The sequence below is a fragment of the Emydura macquarii genome, unplaced genomic scaffold (assembly GCF_026122565.2).
Source record: "Emydura macquarii macquarii isolate MOO-44397 ecotype Brisbane River unplaced genomic scaffold, CSIRO-AGI_Emac_v2 contig_1483, whole genome shotgun sequence".
NCBI lineage: Eukaryota > Metazoa > Chordata > Testudines > Chelidae > Emydura > Emydura macquarii.
This window is the reverse complement of record NW_027131620.1, coordinates 8751725-8774529: the sequence shown is the minus strand read 5'-3', so window position 1 is coordinate 8774529 and position 22805 is coordinate 8751725. Positions and strand designations below refer to the sequence as shown.

Here is a 22805-nt window from a genome sequence, read left to right as displayed (position 1 = left end):
TAAGTTTTGTCAGAGTTCTAGTCATCTCTTTGGTAGTCAAAGAAAAACCTTAATAGAAGGCAAAAACTTAAACAGCCCCAAATATTCTTGCTGATGAAAGTGAAATGCCATAGGAATTTTTTTAGATGTTTCCTTCCCCACACCTGACCTTTTAGATGAAAACCCTGAGCTGTTTGGAATGAAAGAACTTTTTAACACCTTTGAATTTCTTCTCACCTAACACAGACACACACACAGTTCTCACTAATGTTAATGGAAATTATATGTGCATGGAAAAGATATATAGAACCCTTCTCTTGACATAGTATTAATGGTGAAAGGACATATCAGTTTTGGGGTTTTTTCATCTTTCCATCCTTTTGTACAGCCACTATCACCGGCAAACACCTAGAATAGAACCTTCAGTATGACCGTAGCTCCCTGAATTTTACATGTTATTGCATTATAGAGCCACAACTCTGGCTCTGAGACAGTCTTACCAGCTGAGCCATAATAGACAGGACAGGATTTTAATGGGTAATAGAACTCCAACACCCCACAGTGTCTGTATGTATTGTGTTTCAGATACAGAAATGGCCCAGTTCTCCCAAATGCTTTATACTCCTCCACCATCACAAAGCTGCCCTCAAGTTGCTGGAGATTTACCCCAGCACCTGGGAATCCTGGGTGGCACAGAGTTACCACAGCATCTCCTACTCCATCCATAGAGTGATCTGTAGGTGGTGGAGTGGCCCATTGGGGCACTAGACAGCTGGTGTAAATTACAGCACCCTCCGGGTTGCTCCAGCTCACACCAGGAGACTGGACTGCCACCAGAATAGCCCCTCAGCTGCAGCTCAGGATCCGGGCCTGAAAACATGGATCTGATCCTTCTTGTCATCAAATATTGGTGTAAATCAGAAGTGGAGCTACACTATTATAAAACTGATGAGAGAGGAGAATCAGGCCCAATCGCTTTTTTGTGTGTGGCTAAATTACCTATGTGTATTGACCATAATCTAGGGAAAGACCCATTTTAATGTTACTGCATGAGTCAATACAATACAGTACAACTATTGTGTTCCATGCAAGTCCACCCTGCATGGCATAACTATAGAAAAACTGATCAGTTAAATATTACAGATGCAAGTGTGGAGGTACTCAGTACATGAGTTAACAGAAGAATGCATTGTGTGCATTCACTGGGGAGATTAACATTAGAATACTTTTTATGAGCTGGTATTATGTGAGCAGTGGGGCTTCTATCAGTGGTGGCGGAGAACCTCTTAGATTGCCTCCAGAGACTCTCACAGATGGAGCCACAGTTTGTTCCTTCTCACTGATTCTGTGCTGAATGTTGTTGACTTGCGCTCTCAGTGCTGCTGATTCTGTTAGCAGCCAGACATGATTGGGAGAAAGCATGTGAGGCTGGATAGGAGATCTCCTGTAGCAAGAGATTCCATGTAAAAGTCAAACAAGCTCCATAAAAGTGACCGGATTATCGCCTCACTAGTGTGTGTAGCTGCTGTATTTAGAGAAGTGTTTTGTCTGGCACAATTTTTTTTTTTTGCTTTCCTGCTGAATTCTTCTTTTTTTGTTAAATTGTGTTACTTTTTGTCTGGAAATATTTGAGCGGCGCATTGTTGCTTGCCTTTTGTCTTTCAGTTGTAATCCTAGTTTAATTAACCTTTACAATTGCTGGTAATTAGCAGGCATTGGGAATATAAAGGAAGACATTTCTCAGCATTAATAATTTCCATTTTAATTCAGTTCAGGAGATATTGTACATACTTTGAATACGTTTATTAGCTATCTCCTTTTATCTCTGGCAACCTTGTGCACTATTGCCCAGTTAGTCTAATCAAATGACTATCTGCACACTCAACTGCAGAGTTTCCCAGATACTGTATAGCAGGCGCATATGAATTTTTGCAAGTGCACCTGTTCACTGCACTATCCTTTGAAGATCCAGTCCCAATAGCTTTTGGGAAAACTGAGTGTCTAGCTAGAAATAATATAAAAAAAACTTTTCAAACACTTTAGGTACACAATTGTATGTGCAAAATGCTTTTGCAATTTCCTTTGAAATTTCCAGTGTAAATGCTGTGATTGAATGCACACATTTTTCATGCAAGTTGTTCATGCTTTATATTTGCAATCATGATAATTGTCTGTGCAAATTAAGTACACAATTGGGCATGCATTTGGCACCTAAACTATTGGATACACTCCTACTATTCTAAAATTTCCACTATCATGGAGAGCTGCACAACCAAACTTCAAACAATAATTCATATGTGAAAAAATGTATAAAAATTATATAATAATTAATACTTTACAGTTTTATAACCCCTGTTTCCCAAGGATTTCAAAATGCTGTACACACATCAGTAATTTAAATTTTGCAGCACCCCTGTGACGTAGACTAAATATTATCAGCAATTCAAACTGGGGACATAAACCACCTATAAGTTCAAGTGACTAAACATCAGACTAAATCAACGCCAGCCCAGAGATAAAATATGGGTGTCCTGACTCCTTGATGAAATCATTTGACAATGTTTTCTCACCCTCCCCTTCACCCCACACCTCAGGATTGGACCCCACAGGTCCCAAACCTCCCAAACCAAAAATTCAGAAGACCTCTAAAAACAGGCTCAGTTTATTTGAAGGAAAATCTATTTTCATGTGCAAAAGCAGTTCATGCAACTGTGCTCACAAGCAGGCAACTGGTTGCACTGTTACCCATTTTGCATTACCGAATATGGAGACTTGCCAAAACAAATAGATGCACCACAAATAATATACACATCTTATTGGAGCCCAGATGAATATTTGGCTTTTTGAGTAGAATATATATATATATATAGAGAGAGAGAGAGAGAGAACATCTATTTATGTGTGTGTTTGTATTGCAATCTTACACATTTAAAATGATTAAATATAAAATAATTTTGAAAAGGGATAAATTAAAAATTTAATTTAATTCCCTGCTTGAGGTTTCAACTTATAGCAATTTTTAAATTAATGGTTCATTTAAAGATCTCTAAAAATATGCTTATGTCAGGATAAGCTTAACATATAGAAGTAGCAGAGGATGCTGGGACAAGAGCATATCAATTTCTATGAAATTTTAATGAGTGTGTACAGCTGAATGAGGGGGTTTTAAAAATTGAATTCGGATGCAATGCTTTGTAGCACCAGGCTAATAAATTAATAATACCTCATTCCCAGTTGTCTGTCTGCTTGGCTCAGGGCCCACTCAGTGGAAATTAATGTTTCTATTACTTGTAATCATCGTTAGAGGGAAATACCTGCATTTCAGATTTGACTTCTCAGGCATCTGTCTGTTTCTAGTGGGTATGCAAAATAGCTTGCCAGGACATACACAGCTGACTTTCTATTTACAAGATGCTGTGAAGATACCTTTAGTGTTTTGGAAGGTTCGGTTCATTGCTTGAGGCATATGAATCTGCACTATTCAACCTAAGCTGAGAGTGGGGATGGAGCGGGTTGATTTTAATATGGAATCCTCTGCCCTCCACCAGAGTTCAACCTTTGAAATAGATTTGACTTGAACAAAATTAACAAATAGAGTAATTTGTCTTATGGGGTTATCATTTGAAGCACATTATTATTTAATACGCAGCCTTTCATATTGTCCATCGTTTGAATCCTGAAATGGAACATGAAATGCACTGCTATGCTTTGTTTTAAAACACCAAAAGGCCCCTGCATAAAACTCTACATGTCTAGCTGGTTTTATCAAAGTATATGGTTTCTTCCATATTTCCTTTTGATGTGCAGCTTCCTTAAGGCTTCTGAAAATAATTATACCTCTTCAAAGCCCTTTGGAAAAAAATCAGCTGTGAGGTCCACACGAAATGGTCTGCTTTCATGAGCATGCGCTATTCTCCGTGCCTGTCTCATGGAGCTTTTTATTTGTTTATGATGGAAGGAGATCACGATTTATTTTCAAGTTTGTCTCCTCTCCCCTGGTTTGCATAATGTCACTGAGGATTACATGTATTTATTCCTGTGTCTGTATTTGCTCCCAAATCAATGCACAACTGGCATTCTCATCGCTGTCATTATATTATTATTATAATTACTCATTGTTTCTTAAGTGGTGACAGTGTGCTGGGATCGGCACAAAAACATAAACGAAGACATTGTCCCTGCTCCATGGATATTCTTAATTGCCACACAAGGACAATCAGAGAAAATGCTCAGAATGCTCTCTATGATTTAACCTAAGAATCTATTTATGGTAGTTCTAAAAGGTCTATCACCGGGCTTTCTACAATGATTTTTTTAACGTGTATGCAACAGAACTACTGACATATCTTTTCTCCTATGTCAGTGTCAGCTTGGATTACACTCATCTAGTACAGCCACCCTCTATCTAGTTACCTCTGAGCATGGGGCAGTGTCTGAGGGTCTGAGCTTGCAACGTGGAAGTTAATGGGAGTTTTGCGATCGACTTAAATGGGAGAAAGATTGAGCCCTGAGTACCTTCTTCCTGAGATATGCTTTTCCTTAGCCCTGGGGTAGATTTCATTTTACTACAGCTGTAAGCTATTTGGGGCAACACTCATATTTTTCTTATACATTTGTGCAATGCTGAGCACAGTGGAGCTGAGCCCCCCAGCACTATTGTAACACAAACAACACATAATGGTAACAACAACAGTTTGAGATCTAGCACAGTTTACTGATACCTGGGAGACATATGTTCAGTTCCTAGCACTGGCCTTTCACACCCCAGAGGAGCAAGGGGTGCAGAGACACTGGGGCCAAATTCTGCTGTCATGTCCGGGGACCCTATTATGCGGCTACAAAGCAGTCTGGAAAAAATCAGCTGTGAGATACCAACATCATGGTTTGTTTTCTTGGGTTTCTCTGTGTTTCTGATGAAGGACAATCAAAATTTACTTCCAGGTTTATCGTCTATACTTCTTTGGTAGAAACATCACTGACGATTACATACGTTTATTACCATCTCTCTATAATGAATGTAACTCAGAGCAGAATTTGGCCGAGAGTGTTCAGGTCCCGGCTGGGGTCAACAGAGCTTTTGGCATTGCTCTTAGCAACCTCCATTGGGAAGTGTAGGACTGGCACTGAGTGGTTGGAAGGGCATCTCAGTTACCCCACTTACCCTAGAGGATGGTAGGGAGGATTTAAGACCTCAGTGGTGGTAACAAGCTGAAGCATGGATAAACTGAAAGATCTTCTTGGCTTTGTCTAAGAAGCAGAGGATCCTGGGCAGGAAAAAAAATGAGACAAGGTTATAATTCCCGTCTAAGAAAGCCTCAAACATATGCAAACAAGGGTTGGTAAATGTTACAAAAAAGCCATCTCTAGGCTCATCAGGAGAAGATGAGTACTGCCAATTCTATACCAATACAGCCAATGGACTCTGTGCGCCGCGTGCCAGCCCTGTACATGTTTGGAGCCCTCACAAAAGCAGAGCACTCATCCTTAGTCTATTTCACTTAGTGGACAGGAAAGAAGATGATGTTTGTGGCAGGGAGCAAAGAGCTCCCCAGAGGCACTTTGCTTTGTTGCTGTATTTAACTCTCCTTCCATAAATTCGCCTCTTGGTTGTGCAGCAAAACTGAAGTTTGTTTATGCTCATTCCAAGCAGCTATGAAAACCATTTAAAATTATACACAAAGGAGATTGGATTGAAAGCTTTTATTGGTTAGACACGCTCTCCCCTCCTTGGAGTTTCATGTGATATAAGCACAATAGCGGCATTGGTGGCTCTTCAAAACTCACCAGTTGCTTTAGATAACAGAATAAGTATTTGCAGTTATAATAACCTCAGCATCTGCAGTATTCAAGGTATTTCGAATTGCAAGCACAGGGGAATACAAGGGAATGTCACAGATACTTGGGACTGTTTATTTAAGGTAAAACCGGCACCTTTTTATGGCCATGACCGTGGACTTATATCATACACATCAGGTTATAATACAGTCAACATAAATGTAACCACTTGATTGTAAATGTAACAGCTACCGTTTTTACTTGGTCACAAACTTCTACAGAATAAAGGGCACCGGTTTGCTGCTCCATGTGGACAAGCCCTCGGTCACCTTTGAAAATGGGACTTTGATGCCCAAGTTACTTTGGTGCTTTTGAAAATGTTGTACTCAGGCATCTCTCTTTCTGTCTCAAGATTCCTGTAGCAGTATGTTTCACTCAGGTCAGGGCACTTATAGTTTAGTCTTTAAATTCTGCTGAGTAAGACTTTCATATTTATTGCTAGTGTAGACTCCCTCTCCCATTCTCCATGCCACAAAATCAATAATAATTAATACATTGGCTTGTAAATAAAGTGCTAAATAGCAACCTACTTCATCACCCTGTGTTGTTAAGCAATTCACTTCGTACCTACCTTTGTTTCCAGTTAGATGATCTGGAATGACAACATTTAGAAGCTAATAATATTTTAGCTAACCGAACCCTGGGAAGTGCTAAGGCGTCGTTAATTGCATTTTGAAAGACCCTTTTTAGTAGACTTGTTACATGCTATTCTCATGTGGCCTTAAAATTGTGCTAGGCTTATAAATGGATGAAGGTTCCTTATTCTGGAAAGCATGCCTATTCAGCCAGGGGGCTTAAGCAGGGCATGGGGTCGTAAGCACATACTTAAAAGTTAAGCATGGGCTTAAGTGTTTTTCTGAATTGAGGTCTGTGTGGAGAAAGGCATTCAGTAAGAAAAATCTGCCTGTAACACACAGCTAGTGGGCTTCCTTTTCTAAACTACTGCATCGTCATTCCCTGCTAATGTTAAAACTCTCCTGTTAGCCATCATGCAGATGGAACGGATTCCTCCCAGCACAACAAAATGACAACATTCAAAATACTGGCCAGAAAAAGGGTCTGTAATTTAAGGGGGTTTTCCTCTTCTCCTTGATAAATCACTGTTATTTTCTGCTAGTTAAATAAGCGTAACTCAGTATACACTCTTTCCTCCAGATGAGCAAAAAATGACAGGGATTCACTTTTTGGAAAAAGGATCCCCCCCTCTTCAAGCCTTCACGCCCCCATGATGATAATCCTTTTTTCCTTTGCTTCCAGAAAAGAAACAAACCATTCAGTGTCAGATTAGAGATTCACTGAGATTCTGCTGCCATCAGAACAGTAATCATGCTGGCCTAGACAGAGACTGCTTATATGCATTCCCAGACGGAGGTAAGGTACTGCGTGCCACAGCCAGGCGTTCTGGGGAAGCATTGTTACATACAATGTTTGATGTCCAGGGATGAAACTCTTTCCTGGGGCAGGGACTGAAGAGGTGGAATTGTATGCAAACCGTCCTAGTAAAATTTCCCTTGATAAACAGCATCAATCTGCATTAGTGTCTCTTTTCCTGCTCCCTAATCTGTTCAGAGGCTGGAAAATTAGCCACACGTTCTTCATCTTTCTCAACAGTAGGATAGTGAAAGACATAGTAGTTACTTTCATGGCTGTTCTCTATGCTTGGCTGATGTGTGATATAGAAGGTAATTATTACAGAACGTTGCCATTCTCCTCTTGTTAATTTATCATTTCCTTGTATGGCTAGTGGCACATTATGTCACTGCAAGACCAGGATTATAGCTATGTAGTTGTTTCTGCCCACTCATTGTAAAAAAGAAGCACAAGCATTCTCTTGTGTAGTGGTTGTGAGACCTGCATGAGAAACATTTTACATAGCTTAATATTTTGTCAACATTTTCCGCTTTCATTCTTTGTGTTTGAGGGGTCCCTACCAACCCCACAAGAAACATAATGTGCATTTTCGATCAAACGGCAATAACGAGCACAATAAACTGATGTGCGCTTGCAAGTACTTCCAACCTCAGTTGCTAGTGGTTGAAATGTTCAAAAGCACCTAAGTGCCTTAGGCACCGATGAAAATGTTGCATGGATGTGCATGGCTTTTGGCAACAGCTGTCCAAAGACTGGTCTTGGAATCTCCATTTCCAGAAAAAAGGCCACCAGGAATTCTCATTCATACTTGAACACATTCCGGTGTGTAAGCTTAGAGATATTACAGATCAATTAGAGTGGTGCTTTCCAACCCTGAACCAAGCCTCAAGATACTGCCAAGTTAAAGAGTAGAAAGAGCGAACTTTATCATGAGATGTGACAGCTGAGCATTACCCCAGCTCCTTTGGAACTGTCCACTGTCTGAGATAGGTTATTCTCTCTTTCTCTTGGGGAGGGGAGGAGGGAAGAAGGGGTGGGAGGAGAGCGGTGGGTCATGACTGTTTACAGGGGCCCAAAGAGCATTTCTGAACATTATTATAATTGCTTTTTCAGAAAACATTCTCAGACTTGAAGTAATAGGGCAACCTGACACATCAACCATTTTTAAATCGCCTCGCCTCTGGAAGTGTTTTCCATGCATGCCCATCTTATTCTGTACACAGCATGTTACACAACCTATTTACGGCAGGCCCTCTATTAAGGGCACCTATTCACGGGGAGGAATTGGTCCTAGCAGGAAGGCATTCAGCAGGGTTTACATACAACTAAATGCAGGAGTATCAGAGGCCCACTGTGAACGGACCAGCTACCGCCTAAGCACTGCCTTGTGGCCGGAGGTTACTCAGCAGGTGGCCTGTCTCAGTTCTCCACTTTTCAGGGCTCTCTCAGTGAAGCCCTTGGGGCTGGATTTATTAAAATAATACAATCATTCCCTAAATAAAGTTCTCAAATTTCCATCAAGTCTGTACTCCCCATCTTTCCTGCTAAGGTCTCCTAGGCCTTTCCTCTCTGGCACTTTTTCTCCCCGTAGTCCCAGCAGCCATTCCCTGCCTTGCAAGCCTCCATGAAACTCTCTGACGGCAGCTTAACCCTGGTTCTCTTCCCCCACCCCCATCTGCTCTTTACAGGGGAATCAGCTCCTCCATACTCAGCTGGGTCTACTGATTAAACCCTACACCCATCGCAGGTGGGGCAGGCAGGGCTAATTGGAACAGGGTTCAAAGGCTTTCAGGCTCTGGCCCTTAAAGGGGAAAGGCACCTCACTACACCCACAAAGGGTGACATTCTACTCTAGATTAGATGGTTACATAGAGGGAGAGTCGTATTTAGTCTATTATATCTATTCTTTTTCCCCACCTTTTTCAATCACTGCTCTATTTTATCTTGTCTTATTTTTGCACTCTTAAATATTCCCACTATCTCCAAGGCCTGCTGTCCTCTAAGACACATTAGATCTAAAATATGCACCGGAGACACTTCATTTATTGGCAACAGGGGGCAGGGGAGCGGTGGAGCAGGAAGGGCTGGCACAGTAAAGACTAAGGATGGGGAATTTTGACTTCCAGCAGGCAGGCAAATTTTTATAGCAGATGCAGCACCAGCGTAGTGGTGAAGTGGTGCAGCACAAATAAGGAATTGAGAAAAGGAGAGAATTATGCTCTAAATTGCATGGGCAGAAAATTGCACAGTATAAAGGTCCTTGGTTATCACTCTGATTTCCAGGTTTGGGTTGAATATAAATTTGAGAACTGACCATATGTCTGGCAGACATTGGTTCCCGCTGGCAGAATGAGACGGCAACACTAGACAGATGGGTTTCTGGGTGCTGAATTTTGTTCCTTTTTTCAGGGAAAATAAGACAAAATCATTTTAGTAACAACCCTGCTCCCCATTTGCTATTGAGCATGGTGCTCTTAGATTAAAGGTCAGCCATGTCCTTAAAGTGATCTCTCTTCTGTACGATGCACCTGGTATCGTGGATAGACATCTCTGCAGTAATTTGATAAGGCCCTTTATGAAGGTAACACAGGGTATAGCTACAGTGCAATTAAAAACCCAAGGCTGGCCCATGCCAGCTGACTGGGGCTCATGGAGCTGGAGCCTGAGTCAGCTGGCATGGGCCAGCTGCGGGTGTCTAACTGCAGTATAGACATACCCACAGTTAGACAGGAAAGCTTCTGAGGGGCTGCAGATTTCCTACAGGGGCCATACAAGCATCACCCCAACAGCATTGCTGCCTGACTACTGCTGGCTGTGTCAGTGCAGGTATTAGAATACCCAGCCTCCCATAGCACACACTTGTCTACTCCACTTTCACTTGCATTAGTAGGAAGGTCAGTGATCACAGGCTGTTAAACGGGGAGGGAATGGAACTGAACCACGCAATGTATGCCCTGGCATTAAAAAAGCTTCTTTGGCAACACCCCCCACACACCCCTCCTTTTTTTTTTTATTTTGTAACAAAGGTATCCAAATAATTGTTGCTGGTACAAATAGGGTGAGATAGTGCATTGTGGGAATGAATCCTAACCTCAATTCTTCAACTGTGGAGCACCAGAAGGACAGGTTTTTGAGGGGAAGCAGGACATGGAGTATGCAATGCCTGTGTGCAGGGCCCCCACATGGAGGCAGGGGAAGGGTACACTTTATCAGGGCCCGGAGGCCCTGGGGGGGCCCAGCCCAGGCTGCAACCCCCATTACCATGAGAAAAAAAAATTTCACGGCTCATGAGATTGTATGTATGGGATGAGGGATTGTGGTATGTGTGTGGGAGGGGGGCCCATGTTACAAGTTTGTATTGGGCCCAAAAAAAATTATGCTTGGGCCCTGTCTGTCTGGCAAGGAATCCTACTTTCTGTGGAAAACCCACAGGGTAGTAAGGGAGTTGGGACTGGTAGTGGTTGTCCCATGGTGTGCTCTCCAACCTTCTCATCCACAAGGCGGGTGTGAGGGGAGTGCCAGGCCATGGCAGCTTGTTGAACTATTTGTTTTTTCTCCCAGGAACCACAGCTCTGGTTGCTGGCTGGCCAGATTCTTGCTGGGTAGGGCAGGACAAGTAAAAGTCAAGTTTCACCTGTCAAAACAAGGTGTTGCACAGGTGGAAGTAATTGAATTAGTCTTGATTATATAAAGATCCTTCAGGGGTTTCATTTTCTTACAGTCATTAGGTTTTCTTCTCCTCCAGTTAAAGGAGAGAAAAACCACATTTTGGATTCCTTTCCGCAAACACTCAAACTTATTTTGTTAATGACCCACTAGTGTCGTACCGTGCATTATAAATGATAAGAAGTGTTACTGGCACTTGACACGTTGATCCAAAAGGCACAAAAGGTTCCCGATTATTTTCTTTGCACCTCTACTCATACTGCAGTAATGCTGTTAAGTGATATGTAAACTTCCTGAAGGAACGTTTTCTGAAAGAAATCACAAGCCTCAAATATATACAGCATATTTATATCGCAGAGATTTAGCTGGAGTTGCCACTCATACGTTCTCTTTTCTTTGATAAGAATAATCTGTTCCTTCGTTATTTCAGCGAAAGCTGGTTTTGAAAGACAAATACTTTGAAGGGAAGCTCAGCATGACAGAATAGAAATAAACTTTCCTGACAAGAGCAGCCCCTTCCAGTCACCCATAGGGTCCCCCCCCCACACCAGTTCAAAACTAAAAACAAGGAGGAAGTCCTTAATTTAGCATAGTAAAGATGGGTGGAATTTTGGAATAGGGATGGGTGGAAAAACGAGATTTTGATCCAAGATATCCAGAGACGACCTGTGCCTGCCAATAGTGGGGGGTGGGGGGGGGTGTCAGAGTGAGGGCAGCGGCTTCAGCAGTGTTACTGAGCATGTTCAGTCTGTGTGAGCATGCTCAGTACAAGCCATGAAGTAAGTCAGAGTGGGGTACGTGACTCCCTCCCCCACCACGCATCGTCTTTGAAGATAGCAATGGTCACCCAACCTCAGAAGCAGAGCTGGGCAAATAACTGATTTGTTTTGTTTTGTTTTGTTCTCTAGGAGTTCAGAGGGGAAAATGTTTGACAAGAACCAGTACTGAAAATTTAAAAAAAAAAAAAAAAAGGGGGGGGGGGGCGGGGGCAAATCTAAAGACTTGAGAAAAGCTTCCTTTTGGGGTAAACACAATATTTTGTTCAACCTGAAATGACCTGTTCCATTTCTATTTCTGGGCACTTTTTAAAATAAAAGCAAAGGAAATGACTGGTGCCCCTCCCTTATAACTTTCAGCCCATTGGTTAGGACATTTACTTGGGATATGGGACACTCAGGTTTAATGGGAGAAATGGAGAGCACCCTGCCCTTGACTGCCCCCAGCACAGTGGTGTAGGGCATTCTCTACCACATCAGACAGAGGGGCAATTGAACTTGGGTCTCCAACATCCCAGGTGTGTGCTCTAAGCACTGGACTAAAAGTCAAGGGCAGTAGCTGCTCTTCCAGTCATTCTGGGAAAGTGCCCCAGTCCAAAAAAATTTTTTTTTTGGCCAAAATTATTTGACAAATGAATGTCAAATTCACAAATAGTTTCGGGTCAGCCAAACCTGCATTTGTTTAGTGAATCAACTATTTGTTGAAAATATTTCACCCAGCTTTACTCAGGAAACCTGGTAACTGAGTATACTAAGCAAGGCAACCACAGCGACCTGAATTTATCTCCAGGGAGGTGTGAATTGCTATTCTGATTAGCATTCAGGCAGCATAGCTGCGAGTGAGGTGGTGTGGCCATAAAACAGCTTGTTCTGAGCTGAGGCTGAGAGCTGTCTTGCACATGATGTTCATAGAAGCATCAGTTCTCCTCTGTCATTCTACCACTCTTCTTAAGGCCTTTCCCCCACCTGCACGTATCTCTATGAGTTTGAAGTCTGCACAGATTTGCTAGGCCAGACTCATCCCTGAGGTAACTCCATGAATGAGTTACCCAGGGATGAATCTGGCCCATTGTTTGTTTTTTATTAATTATCATCATCATCATCATTTATTTTGAAGAGGCTGGGGTAAGAGAGAGAGTTTGAGATGGGAAATCTTGAATAGAGGATACCTTAAATGGATGCAACAATGGAATGTGAGAATTAGAACCATTCACACTTATCTGTCTGCCAACACATATACCCTGCCCACGGATATGACAAAATTTAAGTAATCCATGTCTGAATTTGGATCTTGACCTCCCAATGCAGCTATCTGCTCTACCCTTGTTTGAATATTTTTCTGATGTGCAAATGGGATCTGTCAGAGCATCAGCCTGCCCCAGCATCTGATAATCCAGGCCTCAGTTTACCATCTTGTTCAACAACATATTATACACACCCCAGATGCTGCAAATAAGTACAGTTGAGCAGGAACTGGATTTTCTGCTTCATGGGAAATTTCTGCCAGTTTGAAAAAAAATTCCCATTCTGAAACAAAACAAAACTGAAATTTTCCACAAAACAAATCATTCCTGTTTTGGATCAATCAAAATGGTTCATTTTGATACAATCAAAGTGTTTAAATTAATTTTGACTTTTTAAGTGTCATATAAAAAAATTGAAACAAAAAGTCATTTTGAAAAAGAACACAAAAATTGCATTTCGAAAAGGACAAACCAGATTATTTATCAAAACATTCTGTTCCATTCCCCCCCCCCCAAAAAAAAAAAAAAAAACGTCATCAAAACAGATGCATTTCTGCACATTTTGCTTTTGACCAATCAGCATTTTATGACCAGTTACAATTTCTGGAAAATTTACAATGAGCTCTACAAATAAGGTTTCCTGGTTTGAGGGTTGGTTAATTGGAACATAAAACAAATAATTTACCTGGCTCTTCTAGGCACATATAAGTCCTTCCGTGATCAGCAGGGTTCAAAATTAGTTCAACTTTTCAGCCCTCTAGGCTTAGTCCTTCTTGCTCCTGGGACAACAGGTTAAGTCCACATGATCCTTCTCTCATTCCTACCACCACCACCACCACCACTTGGCTTTCCCCCAACCCAACCCAGTCCTCACTCCAGACCATCTCATAGCACTCCCTGTCCCGCGCAGGTCTTTCTCACTGGCCGGGAAGCATCCCCTCTTATAGTAGTGCCACTTCCAGGCTGCTGTCACATGACTCGATCACCTGATTCATGCACCATTCATAGTCAGCTGTGGACATTAACCCTTTACAGGCCCAGCTTGCCCTGTGCCAGGGTCGTCCTCAGCATTATTTTTAGTTAGAAACTAACTGTAGGTAACACGGAGACTTCAATGCTGATAAAGAGGACCCTACCAGTAAAGATGTCAAGGTACCTCTGTATTGAAAGCCTAAAGGTCATTACAATTCCTTCTACGCTGCCTTTGGCCAAAGGGTCAGCTCATTTTAAAGGGAGCCTCCTCTTCCATTATTAACTCCGTGGCTGAGGTGCAATGACAATAAGAAAGAGAGGACCCAGCGCTGCCTTACAAACCGGTTCATCAGAAAGCAGCACATGCCTTGCCTTACTTACCAATTGGCCTGCAGTTCTTGTCTGCTGTGTTATTTTTCAACTGCTTTCAGGTTGCAGATTTTCAGGGGTTCCTCTCCCAGTGATGCATAGGAGATTTATTCAGGCATGACTCCTCTGATCATTAATGGAAGTTACCTAAATGCTCAATATGTTGATAGACCCTAGACCCCTGGGCAATTCCATATACTCCACAGGGTCATTTCCTGGTTGCAACTGTGAATATTCACAACAGTATTTTCAAGTGCTCTTATAGCTCCTCTTTGCAGCAAAGCTGGCAGAACTCAGCTTTGGTTCCTGATGTGCTTAACAACCATACAGACTCTATACTGTGAATTCCTGTAGTTGCTGTAATCAGCAGTCTCGGGATCAGTCTAGGGAGCAATCTATAGTCTCTTTGGCTCAGCAGGAAAAATCCAAAAATGTAGAGCCAACCTGTGGAACCCAGACACTCTCACAACATAGTTAGCACCAGACACAATAAAATCTGCAGGATGTTTATGTCTGAAAGAGCCAGTCCTCATCATTTCTGATGGGAGAGATCTCACAAGCAGAGCAGCTGGACATCTCAACAGGAAATCCTACAGGGTTGGGGACTGGCAGGAATAAGAGTGTGTTCGCTTCAACCCAAGCCAACAAGATTTTAAATGACAAAGGAATAAAACAAGGGGACCTACTCTTTTGGCTTTGATTTGTAGAGGTGCTGAGCACCCCCAACTCCAGCTGAAAGTTAAGGGAAACTGCAGGTACTCAGCACCTCTGGAATATCAGGCCCTGCAGTTCTCTCTTCATTCAACTAACACAATTATTCTGATCTGATCTCTAATTAGAAGCTTTTTCCTTCAAAACAACTTTCTCCCCTCCTCGGCGGTTTATTGTGTGACACCACAGTCCAGTACTGGTCTCTTCAGAACCCCTTCCATGGCTTCCAATTGAGATATCCCGGATATCAAGGGCAGGCTGATTAATAGAGCTACAATCTCAACTGTACTTAACTATCCATTTTTGCATCTTCTTCTGAAACATTTGATGAGACCACCGTCCGAGACAGGATACTGCCCTCAGATGACCATTGGCCTGCTCCAATCTGGAAATGTCTATGTTCCTGACAAGTGCACTTGCAATCTACCACCTAACAAGGATAAATAAAATGCAAGGCGTGAAAGTTTACCTGTTGGGATAACCACAGAAAAATCAAAGCAGCAACTGGGTTCATTTTTAACCAGTCCTGTTCACAGGTTGTGGTACCTTCGCTAACAGAGTTCTGGAAATCAAATCATAACAGCCTTCACCAGTCCATGTTTGTGGTGCAAATCTATCATTTCCAGAAGCGCCATTGTTGGGACCATTACTTCTGAGAGTGCTGTCAAAGGGCCATGGGCTGGCCACGCAGAAACTGCCACATGTCTCTAGCTGGAGAGATGCAGATTTGACTGGTCTGTCTAGTTGTGATTGGCAGAACAGCAACCAGCCCTACCTATGTTAAGTCCTTGCTATATGCTAAGCTTGTGCTTACCTGCCCTTGTGTAAAGGTTTTCTCATGTCCTTCCAAACTGTCCTTTCTCATGTCCTTCCGCACTGTTGCTCATGGTCTCTTTTTCTGGTTATGAGAATCTGATCTGGCTTCCACTTGTTTACATTTCCTGTGCATCTTTTACATAATCGTGCGGACCAGCCCCAGGCAATCAGGCTCAAAAAGAGAAATAACCCCATTATATTTAACATAATTAAAATATTAACGGCAGATCCAAAAATGTGCTGAATGCTTCAGAAAGTGGTTGGAGAGTTGGCAAGCTTTGGCAGTTTGCAGGCTGTAGGATCTGGCTGATATTTAGGTGTGCATGCTATTTCAGTAGTCACTGCAGTATGTGGGAACTGCTTGTATTCTGTCTGGTAGTCGTTTTATCTCCCAAATAGCCAACCCACAAAAAAGAAACAAAGAGGATCTGAGTAAAGATGAAGAGCTCTGAGGGCTTTCATGTGGTTCTTTTTGCCATTTCCTTGATATTTATGACTACAGGATATCAGCTTACTTTGTTTCTATTTTTATTTTTCTCCATCTCAATCAGATGGTACAAAATCTGAGAACTGCATACAGTAAGAAAATATTAGGTAATGAAACCATTTTCCTAAGAACTGTATGTGCCTTGTTACAAATATTTATAATCAATATATATATATATATATATATATAAAATCAATAAATATTTATAAACAGTTACAATTAAACCAAAGTCTGCACTGGAGAATTGGTCTTATCCATGCTAAAATTATTCTTCCCTTTCCAGTGTTCAGTCTCTGTGTCCATACTTCAGGGAATTTTAACCTAAATTTAAAGGGCTAAATCTTAATCTGTGTCCAGTGCAGGACCTGAGGGGCTCGGGGAAGATGCCACCTTTATACCACCCATTCCTGGAGGATTGGCAGGCTCCAATGCAACCTCAGCATAATTTAGAGCAGTCTCAAGGTTCCTCTAAATTATGTCAGCTAAAATGGCTGTTAACTCTCTCCCCTCCCTGTATTGTCAAAGCTTCCTCAAATCCAGGGCAAAGTCAAGCTTATAGTTCAGACTTCCCTGTCTCAATTTGTCCTTCTCTTGCTCCTGTTGCTCACCAGTCTTCATCACCCATCTTTTTTTTGACCAAACTCTCCAATTTTATTTCCATCACTGCACCTTTTCCCAATGCCAGCTGTTTTCTGACAGCAGCCCTCTGTATGAGAACTCTTCTCAATATCTTTGCTTTTATTCCCCACACAAATTCTTTACTATGTCACCATACGACATACTCGTTTCTTCTAAGTATTCTTAAATGCAACTCAAGCCTCTGAAACTCACCCAGTGTGTTGAATTAAGAACCAGACAATAAGACACAGTTATCAGATCACCCAATTCAGTACACTTAGAAGCCCTCAAGGTCATAGAGTGGATGCCTCATTATTCCATCCAAGCTTAACACTTTGTCAAACAAAAAACACCTTTCTTTTCCTTCCTTGCTAGAGCCACCTCCTGCTTCTTCATTAAAGAAAAGTAAGTGGGGTCTGAACACTGGCACTGTTCCCTCTGGCTGCCATTAATTAAAAAGCTACAGAATAACAGGTAAGGGTAAACAGGAATGTTGCAAACAGTTTTGGGGGAACACCATCAACTGCATAACTCCTAATAGCTACTGGTGCCCGTTTCTGACAGTCTTTGTAAACTCTCCTGCTGTAGACTCTGAAGAAGATCCAGGGCAGTAAGTAAACATGGCTAGAGATACACAGAATTTGGGATGGGTTTTATTTCTGAGACCTACCTTGATTCCCTGGTTTCAGACAAAGATGCTACAATGAGGTTATACTGGATGTGGTCAGTGAAATATGTGGGGGATGCTTAAATTTTTGCAGATGCCTAAATCCTGAGTGAAATGCAGTGGGGTCAGCAACCTGCCAAGATATCATCTAAAACCCGCTGACTCATCTAATCTCCACTTACATGCTTGAGAAACTCCCACGACAACAGGAATTGCTCCAGCAGTGATGCATCCGTATGCAGGCAAGCACAGGGATGGCTTGGTGGCCCTGACCCCCACAGTAGCTTCCGTTCCAGGAATGAGGATTTGATTTGCAGCCTGGCAGATGAGTGGGGCTAATTTTGTAAATGTTCACATTCCCATTACAACGGCGATCATGAGGAAGGGTTAAACGCCATTTTCTGCTGCATCTGTTATAGCTTTAAAATCATCATAATAGCAGAGCCATTTTGTGCCATTTTCTGTTATCATTGTTGTCGCTATAATAAGGAGCAGTTGTAATGCCTCAGTTTCGTTTTCATCATACGTCTTATTTTCAAATATATAATTGGAGAAAAAAAACAGCCCATGAGATTCCTGCATTCTAGTGTCAGTTAAAAGGCTGCAGTCCCCCCCTCATGTGCTATGCCTCCTTGCTGTGTCCTGGTCTTAACTCAGTATAGACTTCCAGACTGTAATTCACAAAGTCCTTCTTGTCTAGACAACATTCTGTCAAAGACCAGCATACATTATGCTTTCAAACACAAGGTGAACTTTCCAGGCGTACTCTTTTCTCAAATGCTCCACACATCAAGGAAAACTCACAGGGCACTCAAATGTCCCATGCATCAAGACATAATTCACACACGTGCCATGGTCAAAAAAGTTTGTTTATCAGTTTAAGAATCTACATTTTGCTCCTGTCAGTTTCAGACACTGATCAACGGGCACAAAATACAAGATATGTAACCATCTTTTCTTGCCCTTTCATGGGTAACAAATCTCCTGTTCTATGCAATGCAGGAGAAAGATTATATTTGGAGTCAATGGAGTCTAGCTGTTAACCTTAAAGAGTTTCTGATCAGGCCCGCAGATTTCATCCCAAAGAGTCACCAAATCTCCCTTGCTGCAATTTGTATAAGCAATGGGATCTTTAGTGTCCACCCAAAGCTGGCAGGATTTCAGCTTTTAAGAAATTTCTTGAGAGACTCCTATACAGTAAATTCCTTGGTACTTTATTTCTCTGTCTTAGGTGGCTGAGTTGAACTTGCTGGGATTTGAACCCATGTGTTCCAAACCTGAGCACAGATCATTAAAACATCTCCTCTGACTCAAATTTTGAAAGGAAGTCATAATCCGATTACATATGGGCAGTTCCTACAAAATGGAAGAGCTTGGAGAGGGGGATAAAGACTCATCAGTCTTCCAGTGATCACAAAGGTGGTAGACCATGTTTTCCCAATGAATAAGAGATTAACATCTCTTAATATCTTAATATCTTCTTTAGTAGAAACATTTCTTTTGCTTCTGATCTGTTGACTCTTTTGGATGAATAAGGGTGTGCATTCAGGGCATTGGTCAACTGGAAACCCTTTTTAACACTGAGAAAGATGAGAACGTTTATGTAAAGTAGCTTTTTGATTGTTTTTCTTTTCTCCTGAATGTACTCGCCATTACATTTTCCCTCTGTGATGTAACTGTGCTTCAGGTGATACTGATCATGCTCAAAGAGCATGACTCCAGAGTTAGTTTATGATTCACCTTGTGTGTCTTTTGGTTCAAATAGTGGAATTAATACTCTGTCTCCTCAATCTCTCTTAATAGCAGATAAACAAGTCGTACCTATATTCATGTAGCGGTTTCTTTAGTTCATTGTGCTTATATAATGACGCAGAAGAAAAAGTATCTTTATATCCATTGTTCAGTTCTGCTAACTAATGTGACAAAGTATGTAGCGTTCTCTGTTTAATAGTTCATCCGTAATACCAATATTTAATACCAATATTTTCAAAATTAAATGAAAAAGAATGAGTTCTTCCCTCCACCGTGTTCCTGTTTTTCTTGGAAATCCCCCACCACACAGAGATTGATGTATTTGCAACTTGTCAACTTTTTTAAAAAACCCACTATTAAAATACTGTATTTAGTTTTCTTCTCCAGTATTCACAAAACAAATTATTGTAATTTTATTATTCCAGAGACCAATGGCTCGGAAATGTGTATATATGCTCATTGCTCCACATTGCTCATTTAAATTGTAATGGATTGGTGAAAAAAATATGCAAATCGTCTTATGATTTTCACTCTCATGATATGGCTGAGTGACGGATAATAACATCACTCTTGAGAATTACTATATTGGTGTCCAAATACACATCTCAACAACGTCATCAATATCCTTGTTTATGGAGCTCTGCTGCTATCTTTCATGGTAATGGCTGGCAGAAGCCTGTCATTATTCAGTTTTTATTGTTCCGTGTGAAGCCTGGCTATAAACAAAATGAGCAGGCATGTAAAGACATAATATTGAAAATGTCTGAACCATTTGCCCACCTGAAGCATTATCTGTGAGCCCATGTGGTTTTGCTGATGAAGTGCCTTAGAATTTTCCCGTCTTCCCGTCTTCCCCTGTTCCTTGAAGAACATATTAGTGTAATCGTTGTTAGCGATTTTGCTTAAATACTACATGCCAAACAATCTATCTCATACATAAAATCTGAGCCACTTTCATTCAAATAGATGTGTTCGATAATAACTGTGTGAGGACAGTTCATTTTCAGAAGAGTATCTTATGATTATTGATTTGTATTAACATAGCACCTATGAGCCCCGCTCATGGGCCAGTACCTCACTGTGCTAGGTGCTGTACAGACGCAGAGCATAAAGACAATCTCTGCCTGTGGTTTGAGCAAGCTAAATTTTCCAAAATGGCTTTGGGTGCTTAACTTGAGATCACGTGGGCCTGATTTACAAAAGTTCTGAGTACCCAGCATGCCTGGTGAAGTCATTAAGAGCTGCAGTTGCTCCTAGTCAGGTCCAAGGTGTCTCACATTGGGCACCCAGAATCAGCGGTCACTTGTAAAAATGTCTTCTTTACCCCCTCAGTGCCTCAAGCTCCGCACTGTAAAATGAAGCTAATACTCACTTACCACACAGGAGTGGCATACGTTAATCGATTTTTACAAACCACTTTAAAGATGGAAAGAGCTGTGTAAGGGTTAGGTGTGGTGGCAGCGGTTACTATTACAAACAGGAAGTCTATCAACCTCAGGTACTTACAAAGCTCCCATTACAATAGCATCTGAGCACCTCACTCTCTTGAATATACTTCTTCCACACAATGCCCCATGTGAGGAAGAGAAGTGCCGTCATCTCCATGAACAACAAGCACAGAGAGAAAGTGACGTGCCCAAGGCCACACAGGAAACTCACGTGACAGAGCAGGGAACTGAAGTCTCGTGAGTCACAGGCTACTCGCTGGGCCGTCCTTACTCTTTAACTCAGACCATAACGAACAGTTCTTGTCAGTTGCTAGCACGAGGCTCCTTCCTTTCACTTCACTTCCAGTTTGATTCCTTCACAGGGTCAGAGGCCAAGGAAGAAAGTGAGCTCTCAAGTCAAACCTAACATTTAAAGCTACAGCCTGCTCCTTTCTCACATAGGGCCACATTCAACCAGTGCTTCTCTTGGAGTAAGAGCCTGGCAGACGATTCTCTCATTGAGGAAGCACGAGACAATCTGCTGTGAAGGGAAGGGCAGAAACAAGGCCAACACCTTCCTTGGGCAGGGAGAGGGCTGTAGGGAATCATTCCAAAAAGTCAGCTTCTCTGGCCAAGATCGGAGCCTGGCCAGGGCAGACTGGGGATGCACAAATTCAGCAAGTCTCCTTCCCCGGAGCTCATAAACTCCATGGAGCTAGCCCCTGATGGGATCCCTTAGGTGGGACTGCAATAGAGTAAGTCAGATACCAAGGGCTTGGAGCCAATGGAGATGAGTGCGATACAAAGCAAAGAAAGGTCAACCCTGCAATATAAAAAGCTATGCTGGCACATACCTCCTTGCTCAGCTTCAGTGGATCTGGTGCATTTAAAGCATGGACTACAATGACTTCATTTCCTTGTGTTGCACGACATTGCTTAGTGACTAAACAGAATGCTCTTTTAGCTGGAATAACCACCAGACTTCCCTCCCCTCTCCTCTCTGTCTTACTAAGCCTCTCCTGAAACACGTCTTATTTTCTTGTAACCAGCAGCTTTGTTTTGTTTTTTGCCTCTCAGATGAGATGGAGCAGTCCCCTGCAATGCATTCTGAATATCTGGTCTCAGGGATTAGAACGCCACCTGTGAGAAGGAACAGCAAGCTGGCAACACTGGGCAGGATCTTCAAACCATGGAAGTGGAGGAAAAAGAAAAACGAGAAACTAAAGCAAACATCAGCAGGTATGGGGAAGGCAGCATCTTGATTCAGTAGAAGGCAAAATCCTGTGATGAAAAATAAGCAGAATTTGCTGAAGTAGGGCACGTTATTGATGAGCTGTTTCTAAATGTAATTGTAAGAATTTGGCCTGTCATAGATTCAGACATTTTAAGGTCAGAAGGAACCATTATGATTTGACCCCTTGACCACAGAATTTCAAAGACCAGGATTTCTACCAATCCAGTCAGCAAAGAGCAAAATCCAAAACTTGACTTAGCCGGCTGTCCTCTGCCTCACCTCCCCACTTCTGCCCTTCACTGGTTGTTTGTAAGGAACAAAGATGTCATAGCATTAGCAGGGGGTGCTCATTTAAAGGCCGGACTGTAATACCCTTATGTTGACTAGTACCTTAGATAAGAATAGTGCCATTGAAGTCTGAGGAGGAAGGTGCTACTGAATAAGAGTGAGGTTATCAAAGTCTGGCCCTTCCAGTAAAACCCTGTGCAGAAGGGATTTCACTACTATTCCTTCCTATCTACCTAAAATCCCCAGAAAGACTTATAGAACTTTCCATGACTACTTGGAAATAGCCCCTCATCAGATGTGTCTCAAAGTAGTTATCAGCTGATAACTCTTAGTGGGGCCTTTGCAAAATAAGTTGATGGTATCAATCCAGGTCTTAGTGGGAACCTTAGGACGGGTGTCTATATTGAAAAAAGCCACAGCTTCATAACTGATCCCTGTGCTGGCACTGAGCAGCGAGGTGATGGACTGACGTGAGTTCAAGTATTTGCAAGAGATACATTTTCAAGGTCAGGGATAATGCACATCAGGGTGACAGAGTGGGGAAACTTACACTGCTGCTGTTCTTTGGCTAGATGGTGTTGCCATTCTGGCCC

General features: G+C 42.0%; 1 protein-coding gene across 8 annotated transcripts in view; it reads left to right on the top strand.

Moving 5' to 3' along the window:
• Positions 1-22805, top strand: part of PHACTR3 (phosphatase and actin regulator 3) — a 156878-nt gene that overhangs the window by 61203 nt on the left and 72870 nt on the right. For 7 of the 8 annotated variants that reach the window (XM_067554154.1, XM_067554149.1, XM_067554155.1 and 4 more), the window contains one exon: positions 21768-21929. In XM_067554154.1, coding sequence (XP_067410255.1) covers positions 21768-21929 — 162 coding nt within the window. Of the gene's footprint in view, positions 1-7071; positions 7186-21767; positions 21930-22805 lie in introns of all 8 variants that reach the window. The other variant, XM_067554152.1, reaches the window with a different exon arrangement.